The sequence below is a fragment of the Amblyomma americanum genome, chromosome 6 (assembly GCF_052857255.1).
Source record: "Amblyomma americanum isolate KBUSLIRL-KWMA chromosome 6, ASM5285725v1, whole genome shotgun sequence".
NCBI classification, from domain to species: domain Eukaryota; kingdom Metazoa; phylum Arthropoda; class Arachnida; order Ixodida; family Ixodidae; genus Amblyomma; species Amblyomma americanum.
Genome location: NC_135502.1, coordinates 115,068,829 through 115,085,966, shown reverse-complemented (window position 1 = coordinate 115,085,966; position 17,138 = coordinate 115,068,829). Strand labels below are relative to the sequence as shown.

The 17,138-nt window shown below is 46.2% G+C and overlaps 1 protein-coding gene across 1 annotated transcript in view; it reads right to left on the bottom strand.

The window, feature by feature from the left end:
* Positions 1-226: 226 nt before the first annotated feature.
* The window catches only part of LOC144095472 (all trans-polyprenyl-diphosphate synthase PDSS2-like), a 51,182-nt gene continuing 34,270 nt past the window's right edge, over positions 227-17,138 (bottom strand). The window contains exons 4-5 of the mRNA XM_077629200.1: positions 12,929-13,084; positions 227-601 (exon numbers count right to left, since the gene is read on the bottom strand). Of these exons, the coding sequence (XP_077485326.1) occupies positions 446-601; positions 12,929-13,084 (312 nt within the window). The 3' untranslated portion in view covers positions 227-445. The remainder of the gene's footprint in view (positions 602-12,928; positions 13,085-17,138) is intronic.

Genomic DNA, 17,138 nt, shown 5'->3' with positions numbered 1-17,138 from the left:
CGAGCCCCAGTGATGGCTCAAAGTCTTCGCCCATCCTTGTCGCTGTACAGAAAAAAAGAAAAGACGCGTCTCATTCCTTGTTCGTAGCCTGGACGGGGTCGTACATCGGACCCCGTTGGCTCACAGGGGAAGATGAGCAGCCTCATTGGCCAGCTGTTCACAAGCGTGTCTTCTCAGCTGCTATGAAGCAGTACCTGTTTCATACCGCGGAGCCTCCCGCGTTGGACATGTAACATCGAGAACCACCGCCTAAAAAGTATTTTTTTTAAGTTTCTTTTTCGTGCGCAGCGAACATTCCAGAAGAGATGTTGGCGACCTCGCAAGTTCTTGTATTCTGTCCGTCCGACTCGAGCAGAAGTCGAGAAACAAACAAGATTTCAAGCAGTCGCTTCGGCTGCTCGCGACTGGGTTGCCCTGTCCGACGAATCTCCAGGACACAGCTGCGTCAAAGTTCCTTGAGGCTGCTGACGATGGCGACGAGCGACTTGGCGGCGTCCGAGGGCCCCAGACTGCGCGCCAGCAGCCGGGCCTCCTGAATGTAGTATCCCAGCATGACCTGCGCCCGTTCCAGTGCGTCGCCGGACAGCACTTCGGACTGGATCTGGAAGGGGCGATTGCATCGCATTCGGAGAAGAGAAAAGAAGGAGGGAGAGAGATGGTTAGAGTAACTCTTCGGGGATAAAGGCAATAGCTAGCTCGGCCTTCCTTGTACTTACTGACCCGTTACACCCTCGTGACCACAGAAATGATGTCACATATGACTGCATCGACCCGTCGCAGTGGCTCAGTTGCTAGGGCGCTGGGCTAGTGATCCGGAGTTCCCGGGTTCGAACCCGACTGCGGCGGCTGCGTTTTTATGGAGGCAAAACTAAGGCGCCCGTGTGTTGTGTGATGTTAGTGCACGTTAAAGATCCCCAGATGGTAGAAATTATTTCGGAGCCCTCCACTATGGTACCTCTTTCTTCCTTTCTTCTTTCACTCCCTCCTTCATCCCTGCTCTTACGACGCGGTTCAGGTGTCCAACGATATATGATAAAGATACTACGCCATTTCCTTGCTCAAAAACGGTTCGGATCTCCACCTATATATATCTGAGACAGTTACTGGCGTACATTGCGAGGAGCAGGAGGAGGCATTTTTCGCTCACGGAGAGGAGGAGGGATTTTTCACTCAGGGGGAGGAGGAAAGATTTTTCGCTCACGTCTGACGCCGACGACACCGGCTTATCTGCAACTCGAGCTCCTTAACGCTGCCGCGTTAAAGTAACTGCAATTTTCAGAGACCTAGCTCTTAAAGCGAACGTTCCCGGCTTGTGCGTAGTACTGGCTGCCAGTATCGAACGCCTAGGTTACTTGAGCACACTTTAGCCAACCTTGGGTGAGCAATCATACAAGCAAGAAAGCTGATTAGAAAAAAATTAATGTGGATTAGCTCAGCTAATCAAGGATATAGAAAGCGAAAGCGAGATTGAGGTCTCCACTGCCCCACTGAGCCGGTTGTGCGCCTTTCCTTTCGTGAAAGTGAACGGCCTTTGCAAAGTTGTCAACGCCAATGAACTCTATGAACGCCGTCGGCTCACTTGTTTTGTTTGGTTTTTGAGGAGAGGAAATGGCACAGTAACAGTATCACATATCTCGGTTGACACCCGAAAAGAGCCTTAAAGGAAGGGGTAAATAAGGGGGGGGGGGGGGGGATAAGAAAGAGAAAACTGAAAGTTGGATTTTTTAGGAAAGGCGCGGCGCGGAGCAGCGGCGGAACACCAGTGGCTCGGTGCTACTAGTGGCGCATGCGCAGTAGTTACTATGAAGCCAAGAGAGAAACGAACGGTCAGGCTACGGAGTCAGCGGCTGCGACCTGCGCCGTGCCTGACATCACTGTTCCGACATACGCCGGCTGGTGCGAAGCGTGGTGTTGACTAGCGTAGCAAAGCTTTTCGCTTCACAAATATTTATGTACATGTACATATGACAAGGTTTCTGGCTATATTGACATTCACAAGAAGACATGAGGCTAAGCATGTAAGGCGAGCCAATTAAGGAGGTACCAATTAAAGAGGTACCATCGAATAACTAACAGGAACTGCTCGTGAGCGATGTAAAACGGGATAGCATATCTATTCACAGAAGAGTGGAACAGGATTTTGACACAGCTGCAACGTAGCGCTGAAATAGTAATCGCCATATAGCGACTGCATTTTTTCATGCTTACCAGCCACGGTATTAGAACTCAAAAGGCTGACTTCTCCACAGACACCAAAGAGTAGTGCTTAAGGAGTTCAACAAAATTATTCATCAAGTCTAGCCCCGAAAAATCTGCACAAGCGCTCCTAGTTCTCGCGTCTGCCACCATGAGACGCATAGTGCAGAACATCGAATATTCCCGTGGGAATTTCGAATTTTCGGCTAGATTTTGCGCCATTTCCTTTCCCCCAAAATCGATTATTATTATCATCATCATGATTATTATTCATCATCGTGATTATTATTATTATTTGCCGCTGACTGCACACTGTGTACGCTTTCCCTGTATGACAATGACAGTGTATTACTTGCCACCAGGTACTGCCCAATGATGGCAAATTCATGACCTGTACAGATTGTAAGTTTTCTTACCATTTGGGTCAAAATTGTTCTGGAATTGCCCCTAACACATTTAACACAATGGGCGCAGCAAAAAGAGATGTGTGGGTATGCAAGACATGCAGAGCGGCAAGAAAACGCACAGGCGATTCCAACTCGCAACATGATGCTGGCCAGGTCGATGGGAGTGCGGGCATGGCATCGGCATTGCTTGTGGAACTGCAGGATATCAAAAAGAGCCTACAATGCTTACCAGACCTTCACACGAAGGTTGACTCGCTGCTCCTTCTGAGAACAGAGGTGACCACATTAACCAAAACAGTTCAAGAATTGGAAAGCTCTGTGACATTTTTATCACAACAGTACGATTCTGTTCTCGAAGAAATGAAAGCAACTAAGGAACAAATGTCTTCTCGAGATGCAGAAGTATCCGCCCTCAGAGCAATTGTCCAGACGCAAGCCGAACAGCTAGACCGGATGCAAGCCGATCTAAATGACAGTGAACAGTACAGTCGTAACATGAACATGGAAATACATGGACTCAAAGAGGAAGCAGATGAAAATCTTAAGGAATTCCTGAGTGATATTGCTGAAAGGCTACAAGTCCAAAATTTTTCTCTGTCAGAGGTTGAAGCAATACATCGGCTACCAGGCAGGCGCGACGCTATTCCTAGGATTCTTGTGCGCTTCACTTCCTCTGCTTCCAGAGAAAAGTTGTTCGAAGCCCGCGGCAAGCTTGGGAGTCTTTGCGAACCTGGAAAGCGACAAACGATGTTTTTCAACGAGAACCTGACAAAGCTGAACCGAGATCTATTCTGGCATGCAAGGACCAAGGCAAAACTAAATGAGTACAAGTTTGCTTGGGTTAATCGGGGCAAGATATTTGTGAAAAAAATCTGAAAGCTCGTCCCTTCTCCGAATAACTAAGTCAGCAGACTTTGATCTAATCGTATAATTGCCATGGACAGCACCTTCTGCCAGGTACCGAACTTTAGGTCTTTCAAGGACACATTTCATCAGAGCTCAGAGAATGAATTTACTGTCGTAAACACCAATGTCAGAAGCCTTCGAAAATACTGGGGAAGAATTTAAGTTAGTTGCCATATCAGGAATTGGTTTTGTTGATGTATTCGTCTTGACGGAAATCAATGTTACAGATGCGTGCATGCATACGTTGTCAGTGCCGGGCTATCAGTGCCATTTTGTGACGCGGCCTCATCGACGAGGGGGCGGAATCGCCATCTTTATAAGAGACACGTTTGACGTTGCACCCATTGACGTGAACCTCGCTCATGCGGAATGCTTAGCGCTGACGGTATCTTGTGGTGCTCGGTGTTTAAGGTTGGTAGCTCTATATCGGCCACCTTGCAACAGTACTACTCGTTTTTTGCTGGAACTCGAGGAAACGTTGACCTTATGGAATTCAGTGGAAGAATTATGTTTAGTGGGAGACTTAAATATAAATACCTTGTGTCCTACGGTGGGCTCTGTATCCGACTACCTGTCACTCCTGTCCTCGCACGGTGTTTCAAATACAATTACCGCTCCTACCCGTGAAGAAATACTTGCAGACCACTTAACAACATCTTGTCTAGACCATATCGCTTTAAGTGCCCCTAACTACTCATTTGCTTCTTGTGTTATTTTGCAACGTTTTTCGGACCTTTATCTCGTCTCTTGTCGTTCGTCTCCATCGTTTCCTACGCCAGCTGCTCTTAGATCCACCAAATCCAATAATTTAAGCTACATCACCGTAACCGACCAAAGGACCTTGGATAACTTGATTAGCAGTTTTAATTGGATGGCAATAACTGAATCTAATCCACCAGAGAAGGTGTACAGCATCTTCTTCGACCAAATAAAAAAGTTAGAAAATAATTCAAAGCACGTCGTAATAAACAAGCGCAGGAAGGATTACAACTGGTTGACTGCAGATATAATGCGGGCCATTTCCTATAGAGACATGCTCTGGAAACGGTGTAAGCATGCCTCAAAAAATAAACACCTACGTCTTGAGTACAAAACCGCACGAAATAGGGTAGTTGCCTTAATAAGATGCACGAAGCGCCAGTACTTTTTCGAAAAATTTCATCAGTCGTCAAGGAATCCCGCAAAAACATGGTCACTGATAAATTATCTTCGTGGCAAGAACGCTGCATACATTTGCCCTATCTCGTTTTTTCCAGGCGACTCAGTCGAGGTTGCAGATAAGTTCAATCAACTGTTTGCACTGGCTTCCGAGAATGCATCTTCTTGCCAGGCCGTCCAATACACGCTTAAGGAATCTATTTCAGCGTCCGCTTTCCTACCTAGATTTTCAGAAAATGAACTTCACCAAATAATTTTCAGCTTTAAGCGCAATAAGCCTCCTGGAATCGACGGCTTATCTGCGAACCTGTTTCAAAGGAACTTTGCAGCACTATCCAATATCCTGATCTTCATGTTAAACGGTTTTCTTGATACCGCGCTTATCCCCAAGGAGCTTAAAACTGCGATTGTTAAGCCCTTTTATAAAGGAGGAAAAAGGGATGACATCAGAAACTATCGGCCTATTTCAATCCTACCCATACTGTCTGATATTCTTAAAAAATTCCTTTTGAAATCCATGTCGTCTTTCGTTGAGAAATTTTCAATTCTGTCGACTCGACAGTTTGGTTTTGTGTCCGGTCGTGGTACGATAACCCTTCTAGAAGAGTGCTCTGATGAACTGTTTTCGGCTTTTGACCAAAATTTGTTTAGCGTTGCTTTATTCCTGGACATATCAAAAGCTTTCGAGACAGTTCATCACGGGATTCTTTTACAAAAATTATATTCCAGCGGTTTTAGAGGACCATTTTACGATGTCCTTAAAAGCTATCTCGCCGAACGATCACAAGTAGTTGTCTTCGACGAAATTAAAAACCCAAGTGGTAAACTTCCACTGAAGGCCGGAGTTCCTCAAGGTTCTATATTATCACCTCTACTTTTCAATATATTTGTTAATGATTTATCTAGGGTTGTTTCAAAAGGCTTAATATTTCAATACGCTGACGACACTGTTCTGCTCTCAAAACATATTTCTTACAGCACGGCTGTCTCGAATCTCCAAGGTAATATACACAAAACAATGACTTGGTTCGCTGATAACCATTTAAAGGTTAACAGCTCAAAAACCCAACTCGTTTGCTTTAGATCCCCTTTAAAATTAACCGCTATAAACGCGCCAGTTTTTCTACACAGTCACAACTGCCATTCCTGTCGATGCGTGCCAACTACCTACGTGAACTCGGTAAAATACCTGGGAGTATTCTTGGACAGTGATATGTCGTGGCACACTCAGCTATCACATGTTTGTGATAAGCTCAGGAGCGCTGCATGCTTGTTTTTCAACATCAAGTCTCTCGTACCGTTTCCAGTAAAAAAAATGATAGCACATGCTTTGGTCTACAGCACCCTTCGATATGGGATTACCATATTTGCTTTTTGCCCTACCCGATGGCAAAACCGCGTGGATTCTTTGTTAACGAACATACTTAGAAATCTAGCCTACAATAATCCGTCACTCAAAAATCATAACATCTTCTCGGCGCTTGGCTTGCCTTGCTTCTGGTCTTTGTTTGTACAAACTGTGGTGCTACGGCATTTTTGGTTCAGTGATTTTAAAACGTGCTATACAGCCCCCCGAGGCCTTCGTAATAGTGTTCGCTATGTAGTGTCGCGATCCTCAACAAGATATAGTGAAGCTAGACGCTGTGTTTACGTGCCGAAAATTCTGAACGATTTACCAAATGAGGCATTCTCGATTCAGTCGAAAAAGGCATTGAAAAAGATTATTTGTTCATTGTAACGCGGTTGTTTCAATACTTCTAAAAAGTATTGGTCATCACCTCTGAAATATGTTCATCTTATCTTATGTGTATTGATTCTTGTCTCGTTATTTGCTCCTTGTTTGTGTTTAGCCTCTTAACTGTTAATACCCTTGCATTCACCCTGTTATGCCTCGAGTGAATATTGCACACTCGTCCGCTGATTTTGCCGGGCCAAGTCCTTCAAGCCATTGGTGGCTTTGACAGGCCCGTTTCTTGTACTTTGAATTCTTTTGTGCAATAAAAATAAAATTATTATTATTATTATTATTATTATTATTATTATTATTATTATTATTATTATTATTATTATTATTATTATTATTATTATTATTATTATTATTATTATTATTATTATTATTATTATTATTATTATTATTATTATTAGCACCCACCTCGGTAGGTTAGCGCACTCGGCTGCTGATCCGGAGTACCCTTGTTCGAACCAGACCACGGCGGCTGCGTTTTTATGGAGGAAAAACGCTAAGGCGCCCGTGTGCTGTGCGATGTCAGTGCACGTTAAAGATCCCCAGGTGGTCAAAATTATTCCGTAGCCCTCCACTAATGACCTATTTCTTCCTCTCTTCTTTCACTCCCTCCTTTATCCCTTCCCTTACGGCGCGGTTCAGGTGTCCAACGATATATGAGACAGATACTGCGCCATTTCCTTTCCCCAAAAACAATTTTCCAATTTACACACCGCAAAGATGTAGAAAGTCAAGCCATTGTTACGTCGTAGCCATTTTCATACGGGTGATATACAAGCTGTTTGAGAGAAGCCAGCCCCTAATTTTTAAAACAGCTTCTTGAGGTATGAAGACTGCTTCTGGGGCTTATTTAGTGTTGGAGGACATCATGAGACAGGTGAATAATGTTAACTAGTAAGCTGGTTAAATAATTTTTGTAATATTTAACCAGCCACACTGTAATGTTAAGTATAGATGTTGGCTAACCAGATTACTAGTTAACGTTACTCACCTGTCATCAAACGTTCATCAACTCTAGTATTATGCCGCAGGAGCCGTCTACTTATCTCAATAACCCTATTCTTAAAAAAGTTAGTGGTGGGATTCCTTGAAATACCTCCTCGACTGCATTCATACGGTACTTTTTAACCGCACTGAAATTTATGTATGCCTAAGCGGCTTTGCCACGTGACCTGAGACAGGCGGTGCGGATGCCCATCTTAACATGTGAGAACTAGCGGTGAGGGGGACCGAGCGCTCAAGTCTTCGAGGAAAGGTTTGAATAGTGCAGACAAAAGTAAGCAGAGCCTGTACGCTATGGCCTTCTAACACTATTCACGCGTTGTATGTAGGTATGGCATGTGCAGGTTGGCAGTAATCGCTTGTAAGGTATTTTGAAGGCAAGCAGTGTTTCTTTACTCCCGTGCGGTGAGACGGGAATGATTGCGTTAGGACAGAACAGCGGGCTCCGTTTAGTCCTCAATTTCAGGGTAGACTAAGTATTCTCAAAAAAAGATTTTGGGGCAAAAATATGCTTTTGCACAACAATATTAATAGTGTTGGCGGACACAGGAAAGCCGGTGAATTTTCTTTAGTAAGCTGGCTACCTAATTTCTTAAAATTAACTTCTTAACTATCACAGCACCTCGAGTAAGCACTGGGCCACAATCAGGTGCCGACCACTTGTTAGCCGTGACTACCCTGACAGTGGATAAGATATTAGCGCTTATGAAGCAGGCGACATCCCTCATCGTTGAAGCTCTTCGGCCTCATCATGGATAGCGCAGCATCTACGGTGGTGCAGTGGAACTGTCGAGGATTCACTAATAAGTCCTCTGGAGTGAACATCCGCCTTCGCAACGGAAAGCTGAAGGAATGGGCGTTCCTACTGCGAGAGCATGATTCACTTCCACGCATTTCAGGTTTCTGCGCATACCATTCACCCTCTATCCCTGATCATCGTTGGATCGCCTCCTCCCTCAGCCCAGGTAAATCTGCAATTTATATTCACAGTGCAGTCCGACTGTCCTCCACGCAAGGCAGTCGACATCTTTGGAGAGTGCTTCATGCCATGGAGTGCCCTTCTCAGGTTGCAGATTACACTGAGAGCACTCGCCTCGCACTGAATGTAGATGAGGACACATTTGCACAACAAGCGACCCGTCAGTTTTTTCCACACCATGACTACACCGCTACGTCTCCGCCTGACTTATCGGTTACAGAGCCCTCCGATGGGATTACTTCTGACCTAACCATGGCAGAGCTGCTGGCCTCCATTGAACCTTTAAAAACTACTACTACTCCCGGGCACGACGGCATACCTAACTCCTTATTCCGTAACTTAGAAGGGACGGCTTTACAAACCCTACTAGGTACTTTTAACGATGTGTTGCTTTCTGTCGTCATGCCGGGAGACGAAGCATTCTGTTGTGGTTCCAATACCCAAGTTGGGTCAGCCTCCAGTATCTCTCTCGGTCCTTCATCCCATTTCCCTCACGCCTACCATCTGCAAGCTTTATGAAAACATACTCGCCGCACACCTGTCGTGGTGGCTGGAATCCCATGATTGTTATCCAGATTCCCAAATTGGCTCCCGCCCACAAACTGGAACAGCGACGGCCTTGCTACTTTGGCTGCTGACGTGCTTCACCACTCTCCGCAGAGTCACCTTGTACGAACCGTGATCGCTACAGACATAAAGGCATATGATGACATCCTTCACTCTGCCATTCTTGCCTCCCTTCAAACTCTTGATCTCCCTCACCGGTTCCTCCTCTCCATTCATGCCTTTTTAGCAAATCAAACCTTTAGTGTGCGTATCCACGGAAAGCCCTTTGGTAACTTCACTTCCAAAAGAGGAGTGCCCCAGTGCTCTGTTCTCGCCCCCACGTTATTTAATGTGGCTTTTGTTCCTTTAGTTCGAGCCCTAGAGACCATCCCTTCTATCCGTGTGCTTGTGTATGCCGATGATATAACCCTGTGGTGCTGTCATCCAGATGCGTCTATCCACAGTCGGTCCTTCAGCACGCGCTGGATGTATTGACATCTCGCCTCCCACCTCTGGGTCTAACACCCTCTCCTACTAAATCATGTCTCATTCGCATTATAATTAAGCCGCCTAACGGAAAGCTCTGTCTTTAAATTTTACGATACATAATTCTCCGATTCCTCAGGTAGAAACTGTTCGTATTCTTGGTCTTTTCCTCCGTACATCTGGGACTGGCACCACGTGGCTGACAGCCACCCGTAAATCGGCTCGCGCTATTCTAGGTCTGATTCGTCGCATGGCTATGTGCTCTGGTGACGCACGGGCAAATACGGCCCGCCAGCTTGTGCGCTCTATCGTTCAGCCACGGATAGTATATCAGGCTCAATTTCAACGTCTCACTGGTAGACAGTGGAACTCCTTTGAAGCTATCATTCGTGAGGCTATACGCGCCATAACATATCTAACTCGTTTAACGCCCATACCAGTGCTACAGGAGTTCGCCGAACTTAATACACTCAGCGAACTCATCGACCAACGGGTGCCAAACAGAGCTCGACAACAGTCTCTCCAACTTCATCGTTTAAAGACACTTCCTCCGTGGTCATATTGCCAGCTCAAGGGCAATCGTCCCACTGTTTCCCCTTCGGTATCAGCCGCGTACCTGCCTGAAGGGTGCATATTATACACGGATGCATCACATACTGCAGAGAGGGCAGTTATTGGTGTGTATAGTCCATCTCATCCACATCTCAAATCTCGCGCGACGTATACCGCAGATACGTGCACTCCCCTGGCAATGGAACTTCCACCCATTTACAATTCCATTGCTTGCCTTCCGCTCGTTCAAACATTAAATACAGTTCATATTTGCACCGACTCCCGCGCCGCCCTTAAACAGCTTAAGCCTGTTCGACGCACATTACAGATTTCACAATCAATTCACGCGCTCTGCGCAAAGTATTCATGTCCTGTGCGCATACACTGGATTCGCGACCATGCTCACGATCCATATAATATTCAAGCGGATGCTATGACTCATCTTCACACATCAGAAGACCCGCCACCTTCCCCTCTTCCCCCAGAATCGTTCCTGTCCCATGTTTCCGATTCCCCGCGCCGCGGTGGCTCAGTGGTTAGGGCGCTCGACTACTGATCCGGAGTTCCCGGGTTCGAACCCGACCGAGGCGGCTGCGTTTTTATGGAGGAAAAACGCTAAGGCGCCCGTGTGCTGTGCGATGTCAGTGCACGTTAAAGATACCCAGGTGGTCGAAATTATTCCGGAGCCCTCCACTACGGCACCTCACTCTTCCTTTCTTCTTTCACTCCCTCCTTTACCCTTCCCTTACGGCGCGGTTCAGGTGTCCAACGATATATGAGACAGATACTGCGCCATTTCCTTTCCCCCCAAAAAACCAATTATTATTATTATTATAATTATTATTCCGATTCCGAAGTTCTGCGGCAGCGAACACGCGCTCTAATTCCTCCGTGTTCGCACCCTCTCCCCCGTTACGCGGCAGGAGGAGGTACCCGTGCGCCGCATTCTGGCAGGGGCGGCTCTGACACCATCTGTCCTTCGTCGGTGGCGTGCAAAACATCTGCCAGCAACTGACAAGGACACTCACTGTAGCACTGCACCGGACATTTGTGATGTGCGGCACTTGTCGGCGAGCCCAGCGACGGCTGCTATTAGAAAACGGCTCCTCAGGGAGGTGGGCCTGCGGTGGAACCGCGAACGTGACTTTGTGAAGTGGACTATGAACAACCGTTTCATCAGCAACCTCTGCGACTACCTCAGCGCAGCTGGTCTCCACTCCGCCTTTTAAGTTTTAATCTCCGCATTCGTTCCCCTTTTTTCAACTTATTTTTTTAAATTGGTTTTGGGGGAAAGGAAATGGCGCAGTATCTGTCTTATATATCGTTGGACACCTGAACCGCGCCTTAAGGGAAGGGATAAAGAAGGGAGTGAAAGAAGAAAGGAAGGAAGAGGTGCCGTAGTGGAGGGCTCCGGAATAATTTCGACCACCTGGGGATCTTTAACGTGCACTGACATCGCACAGCACACGGGCGCCTTAGCGTTTTTCCTCCATAAAAACGCAGCCGCCGCGGTTGGGTTCGAACCCGGGCAACTTATGCCTCATGGCACACTTTTCTAATTAAAAAAAACATTCGAAATTCCTACGGGAATATTTGATGTTCTGCGCTAGGCGACTCGTGGTGGCAGACGCGAGGACTAAGAGCACTTGTTTAGATTTTTGGGGGCTTGACTTGATGAATAATTTTGTTGAACTCCTTAAGCGCAGCTCTTTGTTGGCTGTACAGAAGTCTGTCTTTTGACTTGTTTTAATACTGTGGTTTGAAATTCTAATCGATCGCTCGCATCTTTGTGCGCTCAGAACAAAAACATGAAAAAAATCCCGTTTCTAAATGGCTTTTACTATTTCAGCGCTATGTTGCAGCTGGTCGACAATTCATATATGTTAGCAACGATCGTATTGTTCTGATTTTTAGACCGAACGGACACTAAGGTCTCTTTCTTTGCCTCATGGCCCACTTTTCGAATAAAAAAAACCATCACAGCAATGCAACTGGTTGCAATTGGAGATTTGTAGCCGGTCCTTAGAAACAGCCACATCGTGTTTAGAATTTGCAATACGCAATTATCTTCGGCGCTGTGGCTCGACAAAATGTGCCCACATCGTGCCAAAATACGCGCCCTTTCGGAAAGCATGCAGGGAAAGCAACGATTTGAACGAAGAAGTCTTCGACGGAAGTCTGTCTGGTTGGTTTCTTGAGATAGTTGATAGAAAACTGACGCTAACCAATATTTTTAACCTTGCGCAACGTTTCGGGACCAACTCGGTCCCCTCTTCAGGGGTGACTATAAAGTGTGCCAGCAGCAACAGCGGGTTGCTGCCTTCGCTCTCCCTTTGTTAGCACGTGGCGCAGTCCACTAAGGTACGCGGAGGGGAGCATTCTTGGAGTCCTATTCATCGCCTCCTTTATGAGCCGGATGTGCCATGACTACATTTCCAGTGCACGTAACTAGTAAAAAAAGCCAACACTTGACGTGCGAAGGCGCCACGGGTAATCGCGTTTTCTATATTCTGAAAACTAATATGGCTATTACTAACAATCGGCTACAAATCTCTAATTGCAACTAGGCGCCGAACTCTAATAGATAAAACGTTAATCAGCTTACTACTAAAGACGATTCATCGGTTTTGTGGCGTCCGTTAACACAGGCATTATTATGCATCAAAATGCATATTTTTACCCCCGAAAGCCTATTTTTAAGAATTACTTAATGTCTTCCCTGAAGCACCTGGTCTGTCCGTAGCTGTAGGTGGGCAGAAGACCAGAGAACATCAGGCTGTCGTCTGTCCGCACCATCTGCGTGGTACAGCGACGAGTCCTACAATTCCTTCTTTTGTTTACGTTCGTGAGTAAGCTCGCATACAATGAGGGCCACATCCAGCACCGATGACCGTGAAATTTCATGGCCACATAAAAATGCTGTTCGCAGTTCAGTTCTTTCCATGAACCAACCTTTGAGAATTGAAGGTTCTTCATGCCAGACTCCTTGAGACGGGCCAGCAGCTGCGGATGCGTCTCCATGTGCAAGACAACTGGAAGACTAGTGACATCGAAGTTGAAGCCAGAGGAGTAGGGCGTGTCCAGGAACTGTCTTGTTTCGTGGTAAGTCTGCGCACAGTGCAAGAAGACCAGCAAAAATTACGGTGGGAAAACATCCACCATCATACCAGAGCAAGTCCATGCCAAAACAACCTACACAATTTAGCAGTGCTAGGTGCGCTGTGTTTCCTGGCTATAATAGAGAGTTTTGGATTAGCGTATGCCACTACCGCTTATCACGCTCCGCAATCACCGCGGCGCATGCGCACACTGTCTCCACGCGGCAAGTGCGTAGTACCAGTCGCAGAACCAGTTGCAGTCGTAGTTGTGTGCATTCCTCTTTTTTGTCCCTGCTCTTTCTTGTCTGGTTTTTCGCCTGACTATGAACAAGCGAGCATAGATATCAACTCTTTTGGGTAAAGGGTTGGGGTTGCAGTGTACGCTGTGCTGAAGGTCTTTAATGTTTCATCCATCTTCTCTTTCCTGCAGCTGAGCAAGAATACTCACTGCTAGCAGGGGCTCCGGAACATTTATTTAGTGGGTGGGAGAAGGAAAACTACGATTTTTTTATTTACTTCACGTTTATTTCAATATTTAGTTTGTTTATATTTTTCTTTTTTGCACTGTTCGAAGGTGTTTATTGCGAAAACATTTAAATCTTAAAGGACCACAGACACTAAATTTGTGTTTTCGCTTTTTTTTTTCAAATGATTCATTAGACATTATCATACATAGATCACCCCGTGTTATTCGCTTACGAGAGCTAAATAATTTATAACTGAATTCCTTTTTACTCTTTTTTTCCGTTTTGCTTTCATCAACCGAACGATAGCTGTGACGTCTAGTTGGTCCTTGAGCCGCGCGAGGCGTGGGAACAAAAGGCAATATAACTATTGATACACCGTTTGTTGCTATTTCAGCTCTCGAAGGAGGTAGGTTGAAGCGTTGTAGTGAATTAAAGTATGTATCGGCGTTTATACTGAAGTTCTTTTTCCATTGTCACGTGACATAAAGATCGACCGCAAGTCACAGCCACAGTTCGGTTTTTGAAACCGAAACAGCCTGAGAAAATAAATTTAATTATAAATTATCTAGGCGTCGTAAGCAAATAACGAGTAGAGAACCATGTACTGCAATGTTTATCGCTTCTGTTAAATATACGCACGGTCAGGAGACATTCAATCAAAAAGTTATGTTGGGGTATGACTAGTCAACCGGCTATATGAAGCCAACTAGCTCAAGACCGCTGTGGTTTACATTAATGACGTCGTAGGATTCAAGCATTTGTAAGAAATCTGATCTTAGTGAAAGCACTTCGAAACTAGGAGGAGGAGGAGGGCGCTGCACCCTCTGCAATAGTGCGGGGGGGGGGGGGCGACTGCCTCCCTCTCCTCTCCCCCTCTCCTGTTTCGGAGACTCTGTGCTAGTCAGGTTTTTATTGACAACTTCCGACGCTTCCTTTCTCGCCAATACTCTCGTTAAGTTCGCCGCTTCTTCCAGAACACGCTTGCACATTTCATTTTTCGTCGGAAAATGATGTGGGTGTTCTTCGAACTGCTTGAATTTGTGCATTAAGGCACTATCAGGCTTTTAGTGAATAAGAAAAAACATGTAAGATACTACGATGGTTGCACAGTATGGAGGCCGTCTTCTTTATTTTCGTTCGTAAAATGCTCGCACATGTCGGTAATGCACAACGCACCAACAGTTGAATCGCAAAATCTGCCTCGTATTATCTCGGCGCGCTTTCTTCCGCTCCCCAGCATTTAACAAATGCGCTCGCACAGTTATGGTGACAATACACTACTCAGCCGCACTAAATACGCCGTACTCACTCTCAAACTTGCAAACTTTAGGGAGACCCTCTGAAGTGTATTGCGGGAAACAATGAACGATATTCTTGTTGATGCAGGCAGAAGTTAACCTCTAGTCTATCAGGGCAGCTGGAATATACCGGTATATTGCGTTTTCCCCATGCATCTGAGTCGATTTCGGCTGCCAGCCAAAAAAGCTCGGCAGATACGGCTTTGCATAAAAGCAGTCCCAGGCCAACCTGATGCGTTGCTTTACTTAAAGAATACGCTGCATGAGTGATATTGAAACACCCGACAACTTTCTGCTCCGCCTTACTCTGCGCGCGCCTCACAGCCTACACAACGTTACTCACTTTAATGGCACGTGATACAGTATGGAGCAGAATCCTTCATGCACAAAACGAGCTGCATTTCAACGTGTTTCCAGCTGAAATTAAAGATAGTCGGCCAACTAATTGCGCACGGGAACATTAGCTTCGCAGGAAAACAAATTAAAAAAAAACGTTGCAGGACACTCTTATGCGGTGCTTATGAGCTGACGTGACAGCATACGCTGTTTCGGGCGTGATCTGATGCTACTGCGACTCTTAAGAATTTTTTTTACAAGACTTTTATTAGGGCGACTATATACACCAATGATTAGCCCCGGCAAACATTGGCATTCTATTCTGCGCAGTTTGACCCCTTTGTATATATATAATTGGTTTTTGGGGAAAGGAAATGGCGCTGTATCTGTCTCATATATCGTTGGACACCTGAACCGCGCCGTAAGGGAAGGGATAAGGGAGGGAGTGAAAGAAGAAAGGAAGAAAGGGGTGCCGTAGTGGAGGGCTCCGGAATAATTTCGACCACCTGGGGATCTTTAACGTCCACTGAAATCGCACAGCACACGGGTGCCTTAGCGTTTTTCCTCCATAAAAACGCAGCCCTCCATAAAAACGCAGCCGCCGCGGTCGGGTTCGCACCCGGGAACTCCGGATCGGTAGCCGAGCGCCCTAACCACTGAGCCACCGCGGCGGGTACAGCTTTGAACCCCCTTTTTGTAATTTGTTCATTTTAAATTTCTTTAATTAATCAACTACAATGATTTTATTAACTCGCCATCACTTATGTCAGAATGGACCAACTAGCCCCGCAAAAGGCTCTACTTCAATAAGATATCAATGTCAGTTTAGATTTTGGAAAATGACCGTTGTCGTCGCTGGAGCGCAAGGAATTTTGGGCCCCCACAAGGGCGAAACTGAAGTCACGCGGCAGGGGCGTACGTTACCGCTCCTACAAGCGCGCGTGACTTAGCGCCGCGGGTTTCACGTGTTCCTTTTACAGCGCATGGCTTAGCATGGTAAGCGAGGAGAAAGCACGTGGCATGCGCGCAGCTGGGTGATGCGTTTTTGTAGTCAAGGCTACGTGGTCTGTTTTGCGACCACGTGGGGGCCCAAAATTCCTTACACTGCAACGGCGACAATAATCACATTTTTGAAAATCTAAAAACTGATATATGGATAGCACGGTCGTCCACAGACCTGTCTGTAGCGCTCGAACTCTGAGCCGTCTGTGGTCCGCAGCGCGCAGAATGACGTCTAATGGCAGCGCCTGGTTCGATATGGCGCATGTATGATTCTCAGAGGATGCTGATAGATGAGCTATCTCGAACCAGGTGCTGCCGCTAGACGTCACTCTGCTCGCTGCGGAGCGGACCGTAGACGGCTCGGAATTCGAGCGCTCTAGACAGGTCTGTGGACGACTGTGCTTACGGAGAGCTGCAAACCTCTAACTAAATGAGAGGCCCAACTGTAACAGCTAGAAATCAAACTATTACGTTTTAGTCAACCAGCCTTCTAGTTAACACCTCAGGTATATTCTAAAGCACAAAACAGCTGAAAATATCATGCCGATGAAAGTGCTTCTTTATATCAAAAAGGCAATTTCTAAAAATTGCTAACAGCCTCTCGTGAAAATTTCTGTAAAGCCAGGATGGAAGGCATGCTATGTGCACAAGAGTAGAGCTGGGTAGAGTCTACGGTCGACATAGGCTAGCAATAGTGTAGCGAAGAGAATGCTGAAGCGGGATTGCCGCGTGCCGACGACGACGCTGCTGCTGGCGGACCTGCCTGTTCCTGTGTTCTTGTCTTCCGAGCGTAAAGGAGCAGTATTGAAATGACGATGAGGCTAGGCCATATTAAAAACGAATTTTTGCGTAGCAAAGAAAAGGCTAACAATGGCGAGGAAATCCTGACATTCCAAGAGCCGCTCGTTATGCAGCTGCTGCGCAGTTTCAGTTTCGAGTTGCAGGCGGCCTAAGTCTCGTC